General features: G+C 36.6%; 4 protein-coding genes across 4 annotated transcripts; 3 read left to right on the top strand and 1 right to left on the bottom strand.

Annotated features, from left to right (window-relative positions):
• Nucleotides 1–279: 279 nt before the first annotated feature.
• On the top strand, nucleotides 280–5,342 carry LOC113320467 (U11/U12 small nuclear ribonucleoprotein 65 kDa protein-like). The gene is made up of 12 exons (XM_026568377.1): nucleotides 280–656; nucleotides 759–830; nucleotides 982–1,221; nucleotides 1,359–1,440; nucleotides 2,067–2,249; nucleotides 2,705–2,872; nucleotides 2,975–3,148; nucleotides 3,416–3,503; nucleotides 3,982–4,040; nucleotides 4,406–4,471; nucleotides 4,647–4,771; nucleotides 4,909–5,342. Exons 1-11 carry the CDS (start codon nucleotides 436–438, stop codon nucleotides 4,728–4,730), a joined length of 1,437 nt encoding a protein of 478 aa, XP_026424162.1. The 5' UTR covers nucleotides 280–435; the 3' UTR covers nucleotides 4,731–4,771; nucleotides 4,909–5,342.
• A 425-nt stretch (nucleotides 5,343–5,767) lies between these two features.
• On the top strand, nucleotides 5,768–7,511 carry LOC113320464 (pentatricopeptide repeat-containing protein At1g09220, mitochondrial-like). Its single transcript, XM_026568374.1, has one exon. It carries the CDS (start codon nucleotides 6,225–6,227, stop codon nucleotides 7,269–7,271), a length of 1,047 nt encoding a protein of 348 aa, XP_026424159.1. The 5' UTR covers nucleotides 5,768–6,224; the 3' UTR covers nucleotides 7,272–7,511.
• A 100-nt stretch (nucleotides 7,512–7,611) lies between these two features.
• On the top strand, nucleotides 7,612–9,141 carry LOC113320466 (thioredoxin-like 1-2, chloroplastic). Its single transcript, XM_026568376.1, has 4 exons — nucleotides 7,612–7,960; nucleotides 8,054–8,248; nucleotides 8,384–8,548; nucleotides 8,665–9,141. Exons 1-4 carry the CDS (start codon nucleotides 7,760–7,762, stop codon nucleotides 8,926–8,928), a joined length of 825 nt encoding a protein of 274 aa, XP_026424161.1. The 5' UTR covers nucleotides 7,612–7,759; the 3' UTR covers nucleotides 8,929–9,141.
• A 442-nt stretch (nucleotides 9,142–9,583) lies between these two features.
• On the bottom strand, nucleotides 9,584–12,486 carry LOC113320465 (transcription factor Pur-alpha 1-like). The gene is made up of 5 exons (XM_026568375.1): nucleotides 12,005–12,486; nucleotides 11,841–11,888; nucleotides 10,565–10,705; nucleotides 10,221–10,466; nucleotides 9,584–10,087 (listed from the first exon to the last, which is right to left on the bottom strand). Exons 1-5 carry the CDS (start codon nucleotides 12,257–12,259, stop codon nucleotides 9,932–9,934), a joined length of 846 nt encoding a protein of 281 aa, XP_026424160.1. The 5' UTR covers nucleotides 12,260–12,486; the 3' UTR covers nucleotides 9,584–9,931.
• Nucleotides 12,487–18,706: the final 6,220 nt, after the last annotated feature.

The raw sequence follows: 18,706 nt of genomic DNA, 5'->3' as shown, positions 1-18,706 counted from the left end.
TATATTATTTCTAGGACCATATGATATTTCCTACTCCGACTAGTAAAAAAAATTGAATATAATATTTATACATGCCACATATCCGCATCTCATGCACGTTCCTTGTCCAACACATGTTTAACATGGACAATGCTTGTCCACCAATATCGACGTGTCGGTGCTTCACAACGTGAGACTGTGAGACTGATCGGAGAAAATCAAGGACTCGCTCTATCTTCGAACAGCGAAGTAATATTATCTTCGTGCGACATTTTTTTTAGAAGTCTCGGTGAGTTCGAAATTCGTCAGCTAAAGCCATCTCAATTGTGGTTATAGGGGCACCAAAGTAATTCAGAATCAGAATAAATTGATCATAGGTTTTACGAAGAATTTGACTTGGTTCAATTTAAAATTTAGGGTTTTCCCTCTCTCCCAAGTTCAATACGACTCAGAGAAATGGAAGCTGGTTTTCATCAACAACAACATCAGCAGGAGCAGCATCAACAACAACATTACATTCCTCAGATGCAAACACCAAACCTTCAAAACCTAGAAGAAGAGTCGGTCTTAGGAACCCTTTTAGTTCGAAATCTTCCCGAGGCTATACCTCACGAAACACTCTCTCGACTCTTCTCTTACTATGGTGCTTCCTCTGTGCGTCCTTGCTCCAGTGGGAGGTAATTTTATGCAATATTTAGAATAAATCCTGCTCAAATTACATAGTTCTTCAAATGGGTCTGCTAAAATTAATTCTTTGCCAACATTCAATTTCTCTGTAGGCTAAGAAATTGTGCATTTGTGGATTTCAAGGATGAAACTTTGGCATGTCAAGCACAACGTCAACTCAATAAGTACTCATCTATCTTGCTTGCAACTAAGTTTTATTTTGTCATTTTGGTTATGACCCATTTCATCATGCCTAGGCAATCTGGTTGTTAAATGGAAGTTAGAAATTCTAATGATGTTCAACTAACTAGACCTTCGTGATAATGTGAATCTCAGGCTGCGGTTTCTAGGGAAAGTTTTATCAGTTGAAAGAGCTAACAAGCCGACATTGGGTAATAAGAATCCACAAAACGAAACACAATTTGGGAAGGACTCAAGTATTTCTCCAGCGTCTTTGCTGAAGGATGTCAACCTTACTGGAAATGTGACTAAAGGTGCTAGTTTAGGCTCTCTACCTACTGGAGAACCTATAGCTGCAAGATTCGGTGTGGAATACCCATTTCCTCCTCATCTCGAGTAAGTAAATCTTATTCATGTGCATCACTGGTTTTCTGATTTTTGTGGACTTGTTCAGGGTTTAGAAGCTTGTAGAGTTGTAGTCCAGTGCATACTTTTGTCACCATATCTGGACTGTAACATTGTTCCTGTTACAGGTATGCCTATCCGCCTCCTGATGGGAACATACTAACCAACATTGTGAATGCTCTTATTGCTGTACCTCGCTTTTATACACAGGTGATATTCATTATCTACTCCAAAGGGTAACAATAACATCTTTCTCTGTAGTGGGTTTCTATAAGAAACTAGCTTCTTCACTTAATTCCATAGGATTGTGACGATTTGTTGATTCGATAATAGAGAATGAAGGATTGTGACGGTTTGTTGATTTGGTGATAGAGAATATTGAGAGAAACACGATCTGTAGTTATCTCACACGTATAACCACCAAGGGGTGTTTCGTTTGGATTCTTCCGAACAAATGTTGATGTGAATCGGGTACTTAACAATATATACTCTAATGAATCTGGTACAAATGCTGATTGGTACGGATACATAATGCTCGTATTTCAATTGGTGAACAGATGCAATTTGGTGTGCTGTTGCAATTGCGAAAGGATGGTTTGTTTCAAATTTTGATAGTGACCTTTGAAGTTGCCAACTGGACTGCCCAATTTGCAGTAACTGTTGGATAGCCAATAAGATTCCAATGACATGGAAAGTTATTGCTGATGTGGCTTCATCAGAATCAAGATTAATTGTGAGAACGCCATGTGACGATTTGGGGTCTCTAATTATAAAGAAAGATTAGTAAGCAATCCTTACCATACTATCTTCTCTTAATTTGGAACATTTGGTTGTAGGTGCTACATTTGATGAACAAAATGAACATTCCAGCTCCTTTTCGCATGGCTTTGCCAACTCCACCTTTACCCACTTCAGTTCCTGCACCTCCACCGCCACCACCACCTGTGCCTGTAGCTGCAAAGCCTCATTTGGCTGATCTGTCAAGTGATGAGTCCGAGATGGAGTCCTCCGAAGAGATGATTTCTATAATATTTTTGTTGGGTTCCCTTAAAACCTTTTTTTCCCGCCCCTTAGTGTTTCATAGGATGTACATATCAGAGATTTGGCATGATTATCTCATATTATCTGTGTTCCAAGCTGATCACTAGAACAAATTTAAGAACTTTGAGTATTGTGCACAGCAAAGTGGTCAGTATATAGAGGACCATACTTGAATTCAGTATCTTACATGCTTAAAGTACATGATTCTAGCCTCTAGGCGTTCACTTTTTGCCATGTGAATGTTTCTAAGAAGACATAAAGCTATGGTATGAGTACGCTGCCAAAAGTCGATACAAACTCAAGATTTGTCAAAACCTGAAATAGAATTTGATAGTTTTTCACCCTCAGCAGTTTCTGCAATATATTTTGCTAAAATGCTGCCTTACCTGACTGATACTACTAGGATGATGGTCGTAATGATAAGAAGAGCTACTTTGGGCCTCCAACAGCATCAAAGCGTAGTCGAAAGCGTCCCAGAAGAGAAGCTATTGTAGGCCCAGCTGTTGATAAAGATGTGGCTCATGAGGCTGTTGGACCTAAAACGTCCACATTAGTTCCAAAGGAGATTCCCATCATAAGGAAGAAAAACCCATTGCTACAAGTAAAGCTCTCACCCTTGAAGATCATTTTTCAGCAGCATGCTTCTTTTCTTACAGAAGAATTGATTGTCTATATTGTTTGTTTGTTGTGGACCTTGTGGTAGATCAAAATTGCCCCCAAACCTGTACAGAATGATGTCAAAGATGATGATGACAGCATGACAGAATTGGCTGAACCAAACAAAGAGGATTTTGACTTACAACAGTATGCCACACCAGAAGACATCCAGACTGGAAAGTTGCCACCGGAAGAGATCCTTTCACTTCCTATGTTTAAGGTATCAAAAGTGAAAGTCTTACATTATGCTGTAAAAGTTGTCCCGTTGATTGTATTTGCCCCGTTCTATTTGGCTTAGTCTGTTCCATTTTAATTGCTACTTGCTGTTTTTCTTCAAACATGTCAAGTGGGAAGTGCTGTAACAATCACAAAATGATACAGCGAAGGAAACGGACTGTGCTTTTTTACCATGATGTCTTTGTCATCAAGGGGAATTCTTGGGTGTTGTTACTTGTCAGTCTTAGTAATGTACTTTTCATTTGTGCAGAACTACTCAGCTGGAGTTCCTGCTACGGTGTTGTACATCAAAAACTTGGCTAAAGATGTGGTTGTGGATGACTTCTACTTCATATTTGGTATGCCTATAAACTATTAGTGTGTCTTGTTTGCCTATGTTACCAATGTGGCGATTCTCTTTATTTATTCCCTTGCTAAAGGAAGAAGATTTGAGGTGCATTTTATATTTTCAAATGAAGAGTCGGTCACTGATGTGGGGTTTGTCTGTCTCGTAAAACCATTGATAAATCATAATTAGGAAAAAGCATCACCAACTGAGTAACGACCAAATCTCATTTCTTCTTTACCTGTCTCTAGGCTCTAGCTTGTTTCTTTCCCCCACGTTAGGTGCTTTTCTCTCTTTCTATCTCTAGACCAACTGTAAAAATAAATAGAATAAACTATTTCACCAATTTCTTTTCTTATTTTGTTTTGTAAGATGGCGCTGTTATCAACTTCTTTCAGAAATTCAATTGTTTCCATGATTTTAAAACAATTGATTGCTCTGGTACTTTTTTTGCTGATGAATAGATAACCGATTGAGTGTTTCACCTGCAGGATCATTCTTTGGTAGTATCGAGGCAGCTAAATCTGGTCTGAGTATTAAGCTAATGCAGGTAGATCGCTAAATTCACATTGCTCTACTTGATATAACTCTTTCTCTTTATTCCCAGCTAGTTTATTATACACTTTTAACTTAAGTAGAACTGATCAGAATGAGAATGCAGTCTTCAAATTATACTGATTGATTCTTCCTGAAGTCAAATTTTAGTGAAAATGAAAAAGCCCAGGATTTGCAACATACATATGTGTGTGCTTCTAGAATTTAAGTCATATGGAAGGTTGTTTGAACAGAAAAGTTGAATGAATGATTATGCCAAAGTACATGAGTGATACTTCCACTTGTTGATATCAAGATTGCGTTTCTTATAGTTGCCTTAATCGAAGTCCCTAAAAGCAGTTCTAACTTTTATGGTTTCAGGAGGGAAGAATGAGGGGTCAGGCTTTTGTGACATTTCCAACAGTTGATATTGCAAATCACGCTTTGGTACGTAACATCCAAACTGATTTGATGAACGAACCGTCTTTTGTTGACTGAAAGTACCCTCTGGATTGTACTTTAATTGGTCGCTTTAAATAAGTTACCGTTCCATGGTGTTTTATATTTGTCAATTTCACGATTATAAAAGCATTGAAGACACAGTTTACAATTTGAATTGCAGAATTTAGCAAATGGATACGTGTTCAAAGGCAAGCCTATGATCATTCAGTTTGGCCGTAATCCTGGAGCTGCCAAAGCAAACTAAATCTGACAAAAGAGAATTTGAATTCACTCTAAAAGCCCGAGGTTAGTTCTCTTTAGTCTATCGGCTGTGTTACTTATCTCTATTTTTATGCTGTATTAGCAAGATCTACTTTTAGATATGCAGCAGAATTTTTTTCTCATTGGAAGGTCAAACATATGCTTCTCCTGGATGGTTACAGGGTCGACCTACCTGCAAAATTGAAGGTAGCAAGAGAAGCCATCGGTGGCCCATACTTAGTTCTGCTTGGCCCTTTTCATCTGAAGAGCTGGAACTTCTGCTACGATATAAAGCAACTAATGGTGGCTTACAAAGTTTCATCTCAACCTTGTGCCAGCCATAACTGGAGAGAAATCTAGGCAAATGTATATATCTTAAAGGTTGGAGATTTCCACACTGCGCGACTCTACTAAACACTTGGAAGAGTATTGAAGGCTGGAGATTCCCACACTTCATGATTCTACTAGACGAGTTGTTAAGTTTCCTGAATCAATTACTTCAAATTGTACATACTGTACTACTTTGTTGCCTGAACCAGCTTCTCCCAATTGAGCTTACTGTATAACCTTTTCTGGTTCAATCTCGAGCCTAGTCAAGTTTTTTGAGAATTGTGAATTTCCTATCTTTCTGTAATTGGCAGCAACTTAATTAAACAATCACCGGAGTTTCCTATCTTTTTGTCTTTTGTATCCTAGTTTTTGCTGGTCATGACCATGCTTTCGATTATTAGGAGCAAAACCGAAATAATGGAAAAGAGCGGTGATAGCTAGCAAAGGTTGAAAAGTCTATGAGAGATTGGCAATTGCAAGAAAAGTCTATGAGAGATTGGCAATAGCAAGCTCAAGAGCTACATAAACAGCCCAACGTAGGAGGTTAACCTCAAAGTACAAGAACCCAGATTATCATGCCACTGCAGCCCAACGTAGGAGGTTAACCTCAACGTAGGAAGTAATGACAAGGACATTTTCCGTTTGTTATTATCATGCCTTGCTTCAAACTGTAATTTGATAGTTGAAATACTACCATGTTTTTGTGGTTTATCAATTCAGCACCTCGGTTTAGTTTGATTACTTCTTCAACTCGAACAATCAAGTCATTTCCTGCTCATCCAATTCTGAAACAATGTACTCAATTTCATTCTCACCAACCAAGTCGACTAGAAGAAAAACGTATCATCTCTATATTACACAAACACCCGACAAGAAATCAATCCATTCAAATCCATTCTCAACTCATTACATCTGGGTTTCATCGTCGCCGTCCCATGGATGAAACTCAGTTGATCATCTGGAACACATTAATCAGAGTCTACTCACAGGCTATTTTCCCAGACGAAGCTCTTAATCTGTATAAACAAATACTCCATGAAATCACTCCTTCGTCCTCTGTTTCATCTGATACTTTTACTTTCTCTTTCCTCTTTAAAGATTGTTCTGCATAATCCCATTATAGGAACCCAAATTCATGCTCATGTAATCAAATTTGGGTTAGAAATTCATGTTTATGTTCAGACAGCTCTGGTTAATATGTATGTGTGAGTGTCCGACTGAAGGTATTAAAGTGTTTGATGAAATGCCCGATAGAAACCATGTTACTTGGAATGTTATGATCACTGGTTTAACAAAAATGGGTGACATTAATCTTGCTAGAAGTATATTTGACGATATGCCTTGTAAGAATATCGTCTCATGGACTGGAATTATTGATGGATATGTCCGTTCGAATCGACATACAGAAGCTCTTACTCTCTTCCGGCAATTGACTTTGATTGAAGGTATTTTACCAACTGAAGTAACAGTTTTAACAATCCTTACTTCAGTTTGGAAGACGGGTTCTTTTGACTTACTTCAATCGCTTCATGCTTATTTGGTGAAAACTGGATTCATTTTGTCTGATGTCAGAGTAACAAATTCTCTCATAGACACTTACGTAGAATGTGGGTCTATAGACTACGGGTTCGAAGTGTTTCAGGAAGTACCTACAAAGAGAAAGAATTTGATTACATGGACTACCATAATTTCAGGTTTAGCTATGCATGGAAAGGCAAAAGAAGCTGTAAATCATTTCCAAGAAATGGAAAAACAAGGTTTAAAACCACACAGGGTTACATTCTTGAGTGTTATGAATGCTTGTAGTCATGGTGGACTAATAGAACAAGGTCGAGAATTTTTCGAGAAGATGATTAACTTATATCGGATAAATCCAGATACTAAGCATTATGGTTGTATGGTTGATATGTTTGGAAGAGTTGGAATGTTGGAAGAAGCTGAAAAAATGGCCATGGAAATTCCAACAGAGATGATTAATGTAATAATATGGAGAACACTTTTAGGTGCATGCAGTTATCATGGAAATGCAGAGATGAGTGAGAGAGTAATGAAAAAAATATTTGAATTAGAAAAAGATTATAGTGGTGATTATGTTCTTTTGTCTAATACCTTTTCTGGCGCCGGAAGATTCGATGATGCCAAAATGATCAGGAAAATAATGGATGAGAGAAATGTTGTAAAAGTTCCTGGTCTAAGTCTGAGTTTGGCAAGCTAGAGAAGAAGAATGCAGAACAATTTTTGGATAAAACTTCATGGACAGCACTTCTCAAACAATGGATGGGCAAAATCCCATTCCTATTCGTGCAGGGCTCGCTAGAAAAAGAACATGTGCCTCGGTAACAAGGTGCAAATATCTCTGTTCACTGGAGAAGCTACCAAGTCCGGATCATACGACCCAAGTTTTATGTGGGGCTACAGTATCAATTTCTGAGAAAGGAAACAAAACCGGTAAATTCGGTATAAACTAATTTTCAACTAACTTTTTTTTGTTTTCCTTTACTTCTAAAGAAAGCAATAAAAGGGCTTTGAAAAAATTCTCTTCTTTCTGTATTATTATTTCTGAATCCGATTTTGCTACAATTATATCCTGTAGCAAAGTCGGAGTCGGGCTTTCATTTCATTACCTCAACTGGATGTTTTCTGTTTGATCGTCAAGTGTTTTCTTGATTTTTCTTTTGAATCATTTACTTTTTTTTAATCATCATGGCTGATGTTGTGAATTTTTCCCCCTCGTCGCCTCGAAATCATTCCTGTATCTCCTATTCGCACAGACGGTCATCATCTATGCCAGTATTTTCATCTCTTAGATTCAATTCTTCTATGGAAAGTGATGGTATTGGGAATAAAATAGTTCTGCAACTAGAGGAGAAAGAACCTAGAAAAGGATATATCCAACCTGTACAGGTATGCGAAAATTTCAATCTCTTTGAATTTGAATATATTGTTAAGAGGTTAGATTTGGGAAATTGATTCTGGTTTCATTATTTGTGTTCTTAGGGAAGGAATTTGCAAAACAAATTACGGTTTAGTAAATCTCCTCGGAAGTGGTGGGAGAAAAGATATGAACCTAACATGAAAGAAATAACTTCTGCTCAAGATCTTGTGGATTCATTGCGGAATGCAGGAGATAATTTGGTGATATTAGATTTCTTTTCTCCGAGTTGTGGAGGTTGCAGATCTCTTCATCCAAAAGTAAGCTTTTCAAAACCAATAAAACAAAACAAAAAAAAAAAACTTACTCTATGTATCTTCATGATTTCATAGAACTTTCTTCTGAAGAAGATTTTATTGAATGGAATATATTCTGTATGTTTTCATTGTTTACAGATTATTCAATTTGCAGAGACGAACAAAGATGTTCTATTCCTTCAAGTAAATTATGAGGAACATAAATCAATGTGTTATACTCTTAACGTGCATGTTCTTCCGTTTTTTCGGTTTTATAGAGGAGCTAATGGTCGTCTCTGCAGCTTCAGTTGTACGAATGCTACTGTAAGGGATCATTTTATAACACATATGTAGAAAATTGACCAGCTTCTAACAAATTAATTAAAAACAGAACCTGTTATATCTGATCTAAGATTTATCTTTTCTAATGATACATACAGGTCAAGAAATTCAAAGATGCATTAGCCAAACACACAACAAAAAGGTGCAGTCTAGGACCAGCAAAAGGCTTGGAGGAATCAGAGCTCCTAGCTCTATCTGCAAATAGAGATCTCTTCTTCAATTATGTACCGAAACAGAAACCAATTTCTGTATCCGTTGAAGAGCAACTAAGAGAGAGACCAAATCTTGCAGACACGGAGCTACTTCTTCCTTATACAGAGGACAAGCATTTGGCAGAACAAGCGACTGAAGCATCCATTTGACCACCTAATTTTGAGCGCCGCAAATTTTTTTTTTGGCACCTTGTAAGTTTGTTAGACATAGACCCTATCTCACTAAATCCCCATATGTGTAAGTTCATATAATACCTGCCTGACTGCCTCTGCGCGAGGATGTTTATTGTAATATGTAGAGCACTTCTAATTACAACGAAAAAAAGAAAAAAGAAATACACAAGAACAAGGACGTTATTCATATATTACTGAAATATGAATCAAAAGAACAAGGACGTTGTCGCACGTCCCTATATCAATCAAACAACAGTATTAAAGACCACCTTCTGTTCTCTGCTTTACCAATTCCAAGCCTACTGACCTTTTTATACGGCTAACTTTCTTCTTGCTTCTCAAACGTAAGATAAGGAAGATCTCTTTGTTTGTGGTAGGATGGACGATGACGCTGTATGATCCCAATCTATGGACGTTTGAAAAATTATAGCGCGAGGTAAAAAACGCCTCCTCAGGAATGTATGCTACATTTATCAGACAGCGCCACTGTTTTTTTTTTTTTATCAAAACAGCACTTCTGTTGGACACTGTCCATTATAATGAACCGATCAGCTCCAATTTTTATTAACTACTTCCAATTAGTTAAAACAAAAATGTACAGCAAAACTCTACCAATTGTGAATCAAGTGAGTAATCACACAGCAATCAGATGATAAATTTCAATCCAATTGTTCAGTAATACCAATATGCAAGAATTAATTACAAGGGGACTATAAGCATGTTCTGATTTTGTTATTCCTTCAGTGATAAACTTAGCAGACCCCACAACACCAACTTTTCCAACACTCAAGTCAATAGAGAAATTATTTCATAGCTTTTGAAATCTTATAAATAAGTGGGAACAGCAGAAGAGAGGAACCAAGAAGACAAAAAAGATTTCATAGTGGAACACTAACAAAGAACAATCTGCAATCTAATCCAAATATACCAACTTGACAGGAATTGTCACAAAATCCAGATTCGTAATATGGGCTTTGATTCATCTCTGGGGAGGAGGCTCAACTGTCCTGACATTTGCACCTGTCAGGCCTTCAAGTTGATCTTTGGTGATCTCCACAAAATGGCCAACCATTTCATGAAACTGCTTCAGACCCGAGAGAGGCAGAATAATAGATGAACGATCAGACCCGGCAACCTGCAAGCCATAATTCAAATCAATTAGTTTGTTAGTAAGAAAATTGGACCCCAAGCATTAAAATTATCAGATATTATATATGCATATAATAATGAAAATTGGTATAACTAACAAGACAGGGACTTCCACTTACCTCAGATATCTTCAAGAAATGGCCTCTGTTGTTACTTCCAAGATCAAAGAAGAACCTTTTTTGATCAGCTCTGATTACCTTGGAAATCCCAAGGTTTCCAAGGTCACCTTGAGGAGCTAATTCAACTGGCCTATCTGCTACATTGATTTTGGATGCTGTAGCAGGTTGACTACTGTGGCCAGCTATGAAGCCAGCACCCACATCATCTGAAAGGCCTGCAAGGCGCTCTGAGGGTTCAGAATTTGTCTGCTTCCAGAGAAAAGGGAAAACACATAAGACTCTCAGAAATGACAATGGTTGCATTTGTATGTCGGGGAGAGAGAGAGAGAGAAAGAGAGACAGACCTGATTAGGTAGGACAAAAAGCCTAGAAGCTTCATTGATTTCTCCCAAAATGTTCCTAAATGCTACCCATCCTTCATCTCTTGCACTTCCTGCTGGAACAATAATCGTACTACGGTTTCTGGTAACTGATGCTTCCGAAACCTGCCAAAAACCAAAACACGCAACTCTCAGTCTGATGGGAAAAGTGAACTAGGACAACCAGAATACGATGTAAGTTATTCAGCCCATCTGTTTCTCCACACACTTGGAATGAGTTAATGACTTGAGAATGATGATATGTCAGATGTGTATAACTAACCAAAGGGAAATTTTTGTGATCAGACAAATTTAACTCAGTTTGGCATTCCAGGATTCATAACAAGGATTACCATGGCTATGTAAAAACAGATATTAACTTTATCAATGGTCCAATACTACAAAAAATATTCAGTGAACGCGTTGCTTGATTATGGAAATTAACCCCGAGTAATTGTAAGCAAACATGTGACTGGTATTTGAAGGCCGCATGAATTAAGAAAAAGAGAAGAAGTTGTGGTCGATTTGCAGTGTATATTAGCATGATGCGTGATATGATACAACTAAGAAAAAGCCAAATTCTAAAGAGATTCATATTAAAATTTATTTGTAGTTAAAGTCCGCCATAAAAAGAGATGTAATAGAACTGCAAATTTTCACCCCACTGCTAGACAGACTCCAAAGGAATCCCAATTGCAAATCAAAATCGCATACGAATAATATTACCTACAAAACTAAAACACCTTTCAAATGTCCAGAGAGTAGGCAACAGTGGATAAAGCTTTTCTAGTAAAATACTCTTGTAAGTTGTAACAATTTTTTTCTATTTTATCAGAAAACAGAAAAAAACTTTTATGGGAAAAAGATTGGTGTAGTTCTGCAACTCTGAAAACATTTTCAAGATTCTATTTGTAGTTATTGTTTGTACCTTCACAAGTATAACCATCTGACCATGATGAAAGGTAACCCAACCAGCTTTCCTCAACATAAGTATAACAACTACGACCTTTAACAACTACGACCTTAACCAATGCAAAACCACCATTAACACGATTACTTCATGGTATTTTGAAAATACAGCTATTTCAAAGTGCAGCAATTGTAATAGAGAAAAGGCTCTAACCCATTCATTCATGTAAACATGAGAGCAACAATAAGTCAGCACAGCATCAGATAATCATGCACCAAACTCTCAAATATAGGTAAATTGCAAGACAATTTACCTTAAGAAACTATACCTTAAGAAACTAAATTGACTTACCTTAAGAAATCTCCCCCTTTTATTCTCGCCAACATCAAAGAAGAAAACCTATAAAAAAAAAAAAAAAAAAAAAACACAATCTTTAACAACTACGCTTTATAACAATTTATAACAACAAATAAAGCTGTAAATCAAGAAACAATTGAAAGTATTAGAATAGCAACCTTGGTATCAAGTTGCAATTCTTTGCTTAATCCTTCTTGTTCATCAGAACTAACATAGTAATTAAAGAGATCTAAGAACCAAACAATGCCACTGACAGGAACAATAATAGTCGATCTAGTAGCAGAAGTTTTCTCAGAGATCTTCAAGTAACGACCACGAGGATTCTCTTTTAGGTCAAAGTAGAACAATTTATGTTCTACTTGTAGTGTTTTGCAAAGTAACTCAACATCGTTACCGCCAGAATTGCCTTCCATTACTCAAATAAAATAAAACCTTAAACCCCTATTATCTGTTACACTCCAGAATCAAAAAAAAATATCCTCTCTAACTCTGAGAATTAAGGGGAATTCTGAATTCGAAAGAACTAAGAATGTTTGGTAAAAATTTCTCTTTCTTCTTCCTCTTTGTCTTAGAAGAAGAAGTTGTATGAATTAGGGTTAGGGTTTGAAGCAATGGAGGTGGTGTTTGACTAAATCTAATCGGCATTCTCTCTTTTTATCACTTTCTTCCCTAACAAATCGCGTTTTTACGGACGCTCCTTTGGGCACGTTATTACTACATTTATTTTTTTCATCTACTTTTTTTTTTAAAAACCCAGTAATTAAAAATTACCACGTGGGTTTTCTGATTCAGCTTCACAATAGTGTTTTTTCTGTTTCACGTGGGAATGCCAATTTACCGCTCTCACTACCTAAAGGTGTCGTAGTTTTTGGGAAAATATCTTTTCAGTTGTGTTTGGTGGAGTGTTCCTGATGTGAAAAGTACTAGTAGTAAATGTTTGGTAAATTAGTGTAAAAAGTACCGTGAATTTAAAAAAATCTAAAAAAAATTATTCGGTAAATTGTTATACTATGCAAGTGAAGTTGCTAAGGGCAATTTTTATGGCAATAACCAAAATTTTTTTGTTGAGTCGGGTGGATAGCCAAACATGTTTCTTCACTATAAGAAAAGAAGTGAGAGGTTGATCATCAAGCGCCAGGTCACACAACATCCGCCAGCGTGTGAAGATGAAACTCGGCGTGCGAATCACAGCTGCGGGCGTTTGAAGGTTAAGTGCGGCGTGCTTTCTACACATGCTGGTGTGTGAAGTAAAAACGCCAACGTATAGTTTTTCAAATTAAAAAACATTCATTCTTTTACCATTATAAATTACCACCATCTTCAAACAGTTCACTCACACCAACATTCACTTCTCTTGAATTTTGTCTTCTAAATCTATTTCAATTTTTTAGTTTTATTGTTGGTGAAATGGCTGAAAAGGCGATCGCACTTTTTTGCGATGCAAAACTTAAAGTTGTTGTTTCTAAGATATGTGGAAGTTTTAAAAAGATTGAAAATTGTAAGAGGGAAGTGCAAGTTTTTGAAGTTGCTCCAAGAAAATGTTCCGTTAAATGAAGAGAAGAGCTACAGTTTTGAAAGTTAACAACAAAAATTCAAAAACAAATGCGAAACTGTCAAAGAGCGTGTTGAATGGAAGATACGTCAAATGAAGATAAACAAGAGGCCAAAGCTTGTACTTGATTTTCCTCGAAGTTGTTTAGTACTTTTTATTATTTTCTAAGTTTATATCTTGGCAGTAATATCAATGAATGAAAATATTTAGAATTTAAAATAGATTTCCACTTCAGATTAAGCGATATTTATTACATTTTAAACTTGCATATAACATCAAAAAACTATATTTTTAATAAACAACAACAACATCAAACTACATCAAATCCAGCGATATTATCTCTACAGAGTTCATAGCATTCAAAATGCTTAAACCCTCTTCCGGTTTCTTCAGTAAACTTGGTATGAGCGATGGTTTTTTGTAAAACTGATAAACAACAAGTTAAGATATTTATGATGCATTTAATCAGTGAGGACAAAGGTAAGATACTCACTAGGTCTTCGTTGGATAATCAAAATTGCTACGGTGAACCATCCACAAAACTTCTGTATAATGTTTGACATCCTTAGTGATGAATGAAAATCTTAGTTCTAGTCTCTTACTGTTTCTTATGGTTTCGTTCCGCGACCGTACAAAATGTTCCAATACTCTTTCCTAGAAATAGTCATTGTTCATTAGTCTTATCATACGATGTAACCAACATCGAACAAGAGTAACATCTTCTTTCATTGTAAAGACCGGGAGAGGCATTTGAGTGCAGTAAAAATGTGCTTGAGATGGACCATCTTTAATAATGTTGAAACAAGCTTCGTAAAGTAAAGGTTTACCGTGAGCTTCCTCTCAATTATCAACAGTTGTTTGGATCACTTTAGTTTTAGTTACACCGATGAACTTTTCTCGACCAATTTCCCTTACCATAGCAAGAAATGGACTGCAAGCCTAATAGATTGAAAACGAGCAAACAATCGACGAGCATCTCGGTTTCCCGGGTTCCCCGTCAGTGAGAAAAACATTATAAAAATGTTCTCCCAAAAAGAACCGTCTTGATAGCCCACACCAACGATTACCCTATGGAAAAAATATGCTTTGCATATAGTTAAACCCTCTTCTTCAATAAACTTGAGACCACGAATTCTAGCAGACATTTATGCAGAGTGAGACGGATTAAGAGTTTTAGAAAGAAAGAAGAAGAAGATGTGAGTTTGGAGATGGGAAGAATGAAATCTATAGGGTGAGAAATAAAATCGAGCCATTGGAAACTTAGCCGTTGGCGTTTGTAGTAAAACCGCGCGGTTTTACCATAACCGCCCGTTTGAATTACCAATGACTATTCATTTTTTTTTTTATAAATACAACACTAAGTTTGATTCTCACCAACAGATTTATTTAAGCCAATCCACCATGTTTTATAAAGGAAGAGCAAAGCAAATATTATGTGTCGAAGCAAAAGAGGTTTGTCCATTATATTTCATTGATAACCACAGTCTTATGCAATGCCCTTGGATGTATTCAAAGTGTCTGCGAGAAGGTTGTTCACGCATCATAATGGTGATTGAATCCCAACCAGAAAAGCTCAGGTATTTGCAATGTCAAGATCCCAACTGTCCAGAGGAACCACATATGCTAGATGATCTGCTATGAAGATTAAAAAAGAAGAAGAAAAGTTTGCAACACTCTGCAAAAACTTCAAACTTAAAGCCAAATTGAAGAAGAAGTTATTACATTGCAAGTATTATAGAGATGGAGATCACGAATACAAACATTGTCCACAGAGAATCAGTGGATACTCAAAGCCTGGTTGCATGACTTTTATGCATTTGTGCACTTCTACTGAAGAAGACACATATGGAAGGCATTTCTGGAAATGTCATAGGTATTTTTTGGTGGAGTGGGCTGATTAAAGTTGAAGGAAAAATCGATTCACCATGGTATTAATTATGTTATTTGGTTTGGTGTTTATTTTGTGTTATCATGATCATCTAGACCAAACATGTGGATGTCTTCACATTTGCACCATCAATATCATAACTAATTAAAAAAAATCTTGGATTAAACATTGCACCATCAATATCATAATAAAAACATACTGCACTGGATTAAACAACTACATCATACATGAGAATAAAAAAAATACATTAAATTTAAACAACTACTACATAGGCGTTAATTCTCATAGGGTGGTGCAATTCTTAGGACGATGTAGGTATCGTATTTGTTGAGCATCCTAAGAATGTTGAAACAAGCTTGGAAGTCGAAAGGACTCCCCCGTGAGATGATTCCCACATCGCTAGTGTTATGGGTTCCACTTCATTTATAACTTCACCGTCGAGTTTATTTTTGTGATTGTGCACTAATACATCTAGAAATTATGATACATGACGACTAATTACACTACAAAAACGCGGCAATCCATGAGAATCACGCCCATAAATGTTTTCCGGTTCAACGGCGAACATTGTATAATCTTTCTCCCGGAAACACAATGTTGATTCGGCAACATTCCTAAGAAAACATTTTGTGTGTGAAAAAACAAAGGCTCTACAAATAGCCAAATCCTCTTGTTGAATGAATCTAACACCACGAACTCTGGGAGGAATTTTTGTAGATGATTTGAGAGTTAAGAGATTTAGAATGTGTGAATTTGGAGTTGAAATGAGGAGTATTTATAGAACTCAAACTTCTAGCTGTTGGATGACAAGAGTTTTCAGCCGTCCAGATTTATCCGTGGGCGGTTTTGGTCCACATGCTGGAGGATTAACCACAGACGTTGGGGTGTGAAGTAAAACCTGGTGGTTTTGGATCACATACCAGCGTGTTTGGTTCAAACGCCCGGTTTTCTATCAAGCGCACGTCTGTTCTATTGCCTCACTCAACAACCAACAATTTTGTTGGTTTGCCCATCTGTTTTTCATGTTTGTTGAGTCCATAGTGGGAGCAGAATGAACGAACTACAAGTTTGTTGAGTCCATAGGAACTGATCTAACGAGTACGACGAAATAGTCATGTTTACGATAAAATATTTTTATTATTATAACGATGATTTTATTGATGCACAAAAGCACCAAATTACAGGAAATTGGATGGTAATCTAGCCACAAGTTGAGCTCTAACAACATATTTAATTAGTTGAACATGTTGTCATGCTAGGCTACCATCGAGTCTCATGAGGAATCAATCAAGGGAGCCGAAGCGGATAAGGGAGTTATCCAACCAGCGAGTCTCATGAGGAACCATCCAGGGGAACCGAAACAGATAATGGGGCAGATTGTTATATCATAAGGGGGGAAAGCTAATTTTACCTTTCATGTCAAATTATGCAGTATTGCACCATCAAAGACTCGAACATGGGACCTCTTGGAGCGCATAAAACCTTTGATGAATGGGGATGACTGGATGAGCTATAGCTAGCCCTTTTTTTTTATAGATATAGTATATGATTTCAGAAGAAGGGTAAAACTGATAGGGTTTCTAGTGTCTTTCTTCTTGGTAATAACTCTAGATTTTCGAGTGTATTTGTTCTTGGTAATAACTCTGGACTATATGTGCCTAAGAATAAATTCTTCTCTAATAAAAGCGGTAATGAAGACGGAACTCCAAAAGTCTTAAATGATGCAGTAGCTAATTCTGCATTAGATGGATTTTGGAATCGATTGTATTCTACTATTTATCAAGTTAAGATTAAAATTCTTCATCCAGGATTATATTTTGCTTCAATTACTTTTGAAGAACCTTAACAAGCGGCTACGGAAACAGAACTTCTCAGTTTAGCATTTATTTCATTGATCAAACAAGTGGAAATTGAATTATTGTCCTTACTTTTGATGGACTTCAAAAATATCCTTATCACACAATAAATATATCTTTCTCCATATATGGGCCCACAGGGGTCCATTAACATTTTTTGATTCCATATTTACCCTCCCCACATATTAACAAATATCCTTCTTCTTTGTTTCTATCAAAAACACTCGACACAAATCTCTCCCACCATCTTTGTCGTCGTCACCACCACCATCTCGATATCCTCCACACGACCTGTACCATAACCTCTGTTACCACTGCCACAATTACAGTAGATCCATTGTGATTTATATGTTAGATTTCAACCGAGATTTGAAACCAGATTCAAAGATCGTTCTTTTGGGTTCGAGTTCACAATTTCGAGTTAAAATTCAGATTTTAATGGTTATGTTTAAACCAGTAAACTTCCGATACAGGTTTCATAATTTCGATTTCATTAATTTTTAGATCTGGTGCTAATCGACATGAAGGGTAAATCGAAAGGTAAACAATCAATTTAATGTTTAATCTAGTTTACACTTCTTATAATTTTGATTTTTATTTAATCAAATTCAGCAAAATCAGTTTGTAATCTTCGATAATTTTAGTTGATTTGTGGTTTATCGGTGTTGTAGTGGTAATGGTGGTGGAAGGTGTGGCTGCCGTGAAAGTAGTAGTGGCGTCTGTAGTATGTGCAACATCGGTGGTGGATGTTTTGCAGCACTAGTATTGGTGCTTGTTCAAATGGTGATGGTGGATGTTGTTTCTAGTAGAGGTGATGGTGGTGGATTTATGGTAATTATCAAATTGAATTGTTTCTTGTTTGAGTTGGATTTATGCTTACTTTGCAGCTTTGTGATAATTCTTGCTTTGCAAATTTTCATGTTATTCAAGCTAAGTAAAAGAATCTGACGATATAATGTGCATTTTGGTTCATTGCTTTCTTAGAACATCTATAATATATCTTTCTTATTCCCGACGGTATGGGATATGGATTTTTATTGTTTAAGAACTTGGTTTTTTTTTTTGTTATGGAGAACTTCTTTTGTACCTGATACTAGGTTTGTTAGGTGGAGTAGTAAGTGTGGTGTTCACTAGCTTGGTAAATTGTTTCACCAAGTTGTTCGAAAATACTTAGGAAAGTTTGGCCTTCCTCCTGCTGTCTTCCTTGCTTAAGGAGCGTTAGGAGCTGGTAAAATTTGGATAGAAATATATGTTGAATTCTGAGCTGTTATGGGGCGATAATGCATGTTGGTAGTAGTTACTCATGGTGATATCTTACTTTGCTGCTATAATACATCTCCCATATTTCCAAAATGCATGTTTGTTCATTGTTGTGGTTATTCGGCTGAAGCGTGAAGTGAGAGGCCATCTTCATTGTGAAAAAATATTTTTGGACTTCAATTTTTATGGGGCAACTACTATTGTTGACCCAATTTATGGGATCAACTGTTGTTGTTGACCCCATTTTTTATGGGATCAACTACTGTTGTTGATCCATTTTATGGTTCAACTCCTGTTGTTGACC

The sequence above is a fragment of the Papaver somniferum genome, chromosome 11 (genome assembly GCF_003573695.1).
Source record: "Papaver somniferum cultivar HN1 chromosome 11, ASM357369v1, whole genome shotgun sequence".
In the NCBI taxonomy this organism is placed as follows: domain Eukaryota; kingdom Viridiplantae; phylum Streptophyta; class Magnoliopsida; order Ranunculales; family Papaveraceae; genus Papaver; species Papaver somniferum.
Note: the sequence above shows the minus strand (reverse complement) of the source record. Positions and strands in the feature narration are given on the sequence as shown.

Coding starts and splice junctions, on each gene's coding strand:
- LOC113320467 (XM_026568377.1), top strand. CDS start 436: ATGGAAGCTGGTTTTCATCAACAACAACATCAGCAGGAGCAGCATCAA. Junction 1,222..1,358: donor CCATTTCCTCCTCATCTCGA/GTAAGTAAATCT, acceptor TTCCTGTTACAG/GTATGCCTATCCGCCTCCTG. Junction 3,149..3,415: donor TTTCACTTCCTATGTTTAAG/GTATCAAAAGTG, acceptor TCATTTGTGCAG/AACTACTCAGCTGGAGTTCC.
- LOC113320464 (XM_026568374.1), top strand. CDS start 6,225: ATGTTTATGTTCAGACAGCTCTGGTTAATATGTATGTGTGAGTGTCCG.
- LOC113320466 (XM_026568376.1), top strand. CDS start 7,760: ATGGCTGATGTTGTGAATTTTTCCCCCTCGTCGCCTCGAAATCATTCC. Junction 7,961..8,053: donor GATATATCCAACCTGTACAG/GTATGCGAAAAT, acceptor TTGTGTTCTTAG/GGAAGGAATTTGCAAAACAA. Junction 8,249..8,383: donor GCAGATCTCTTCATCCAAAA/GTAAGCTTTTCA, acceptor CATTGTTTACAG/ATTATTCAATTTGCAGAGAC.
- LOC113320465 (XM_026568375.1), bottom strand. CDS start 12,259: ATGGAAGGCAATTCTGGCGGTAACGATGTTGAGTTACTTTGCAAAACA. Junction 11,889..12,004: donor AATTGCAACTTGATACCAAG/GTTGCTATTCTA, acceptor TTTTTTTTATAG/GTTTTCTTCTTTGATGTTGG. Junction 10,706..11,840: donor AAAGGGGGAGATTTCTTAAG/GTAAGTCAATTT, acceptor GGTTTTTGGCAG/GTTTCGGAAGCATCAGTTAC.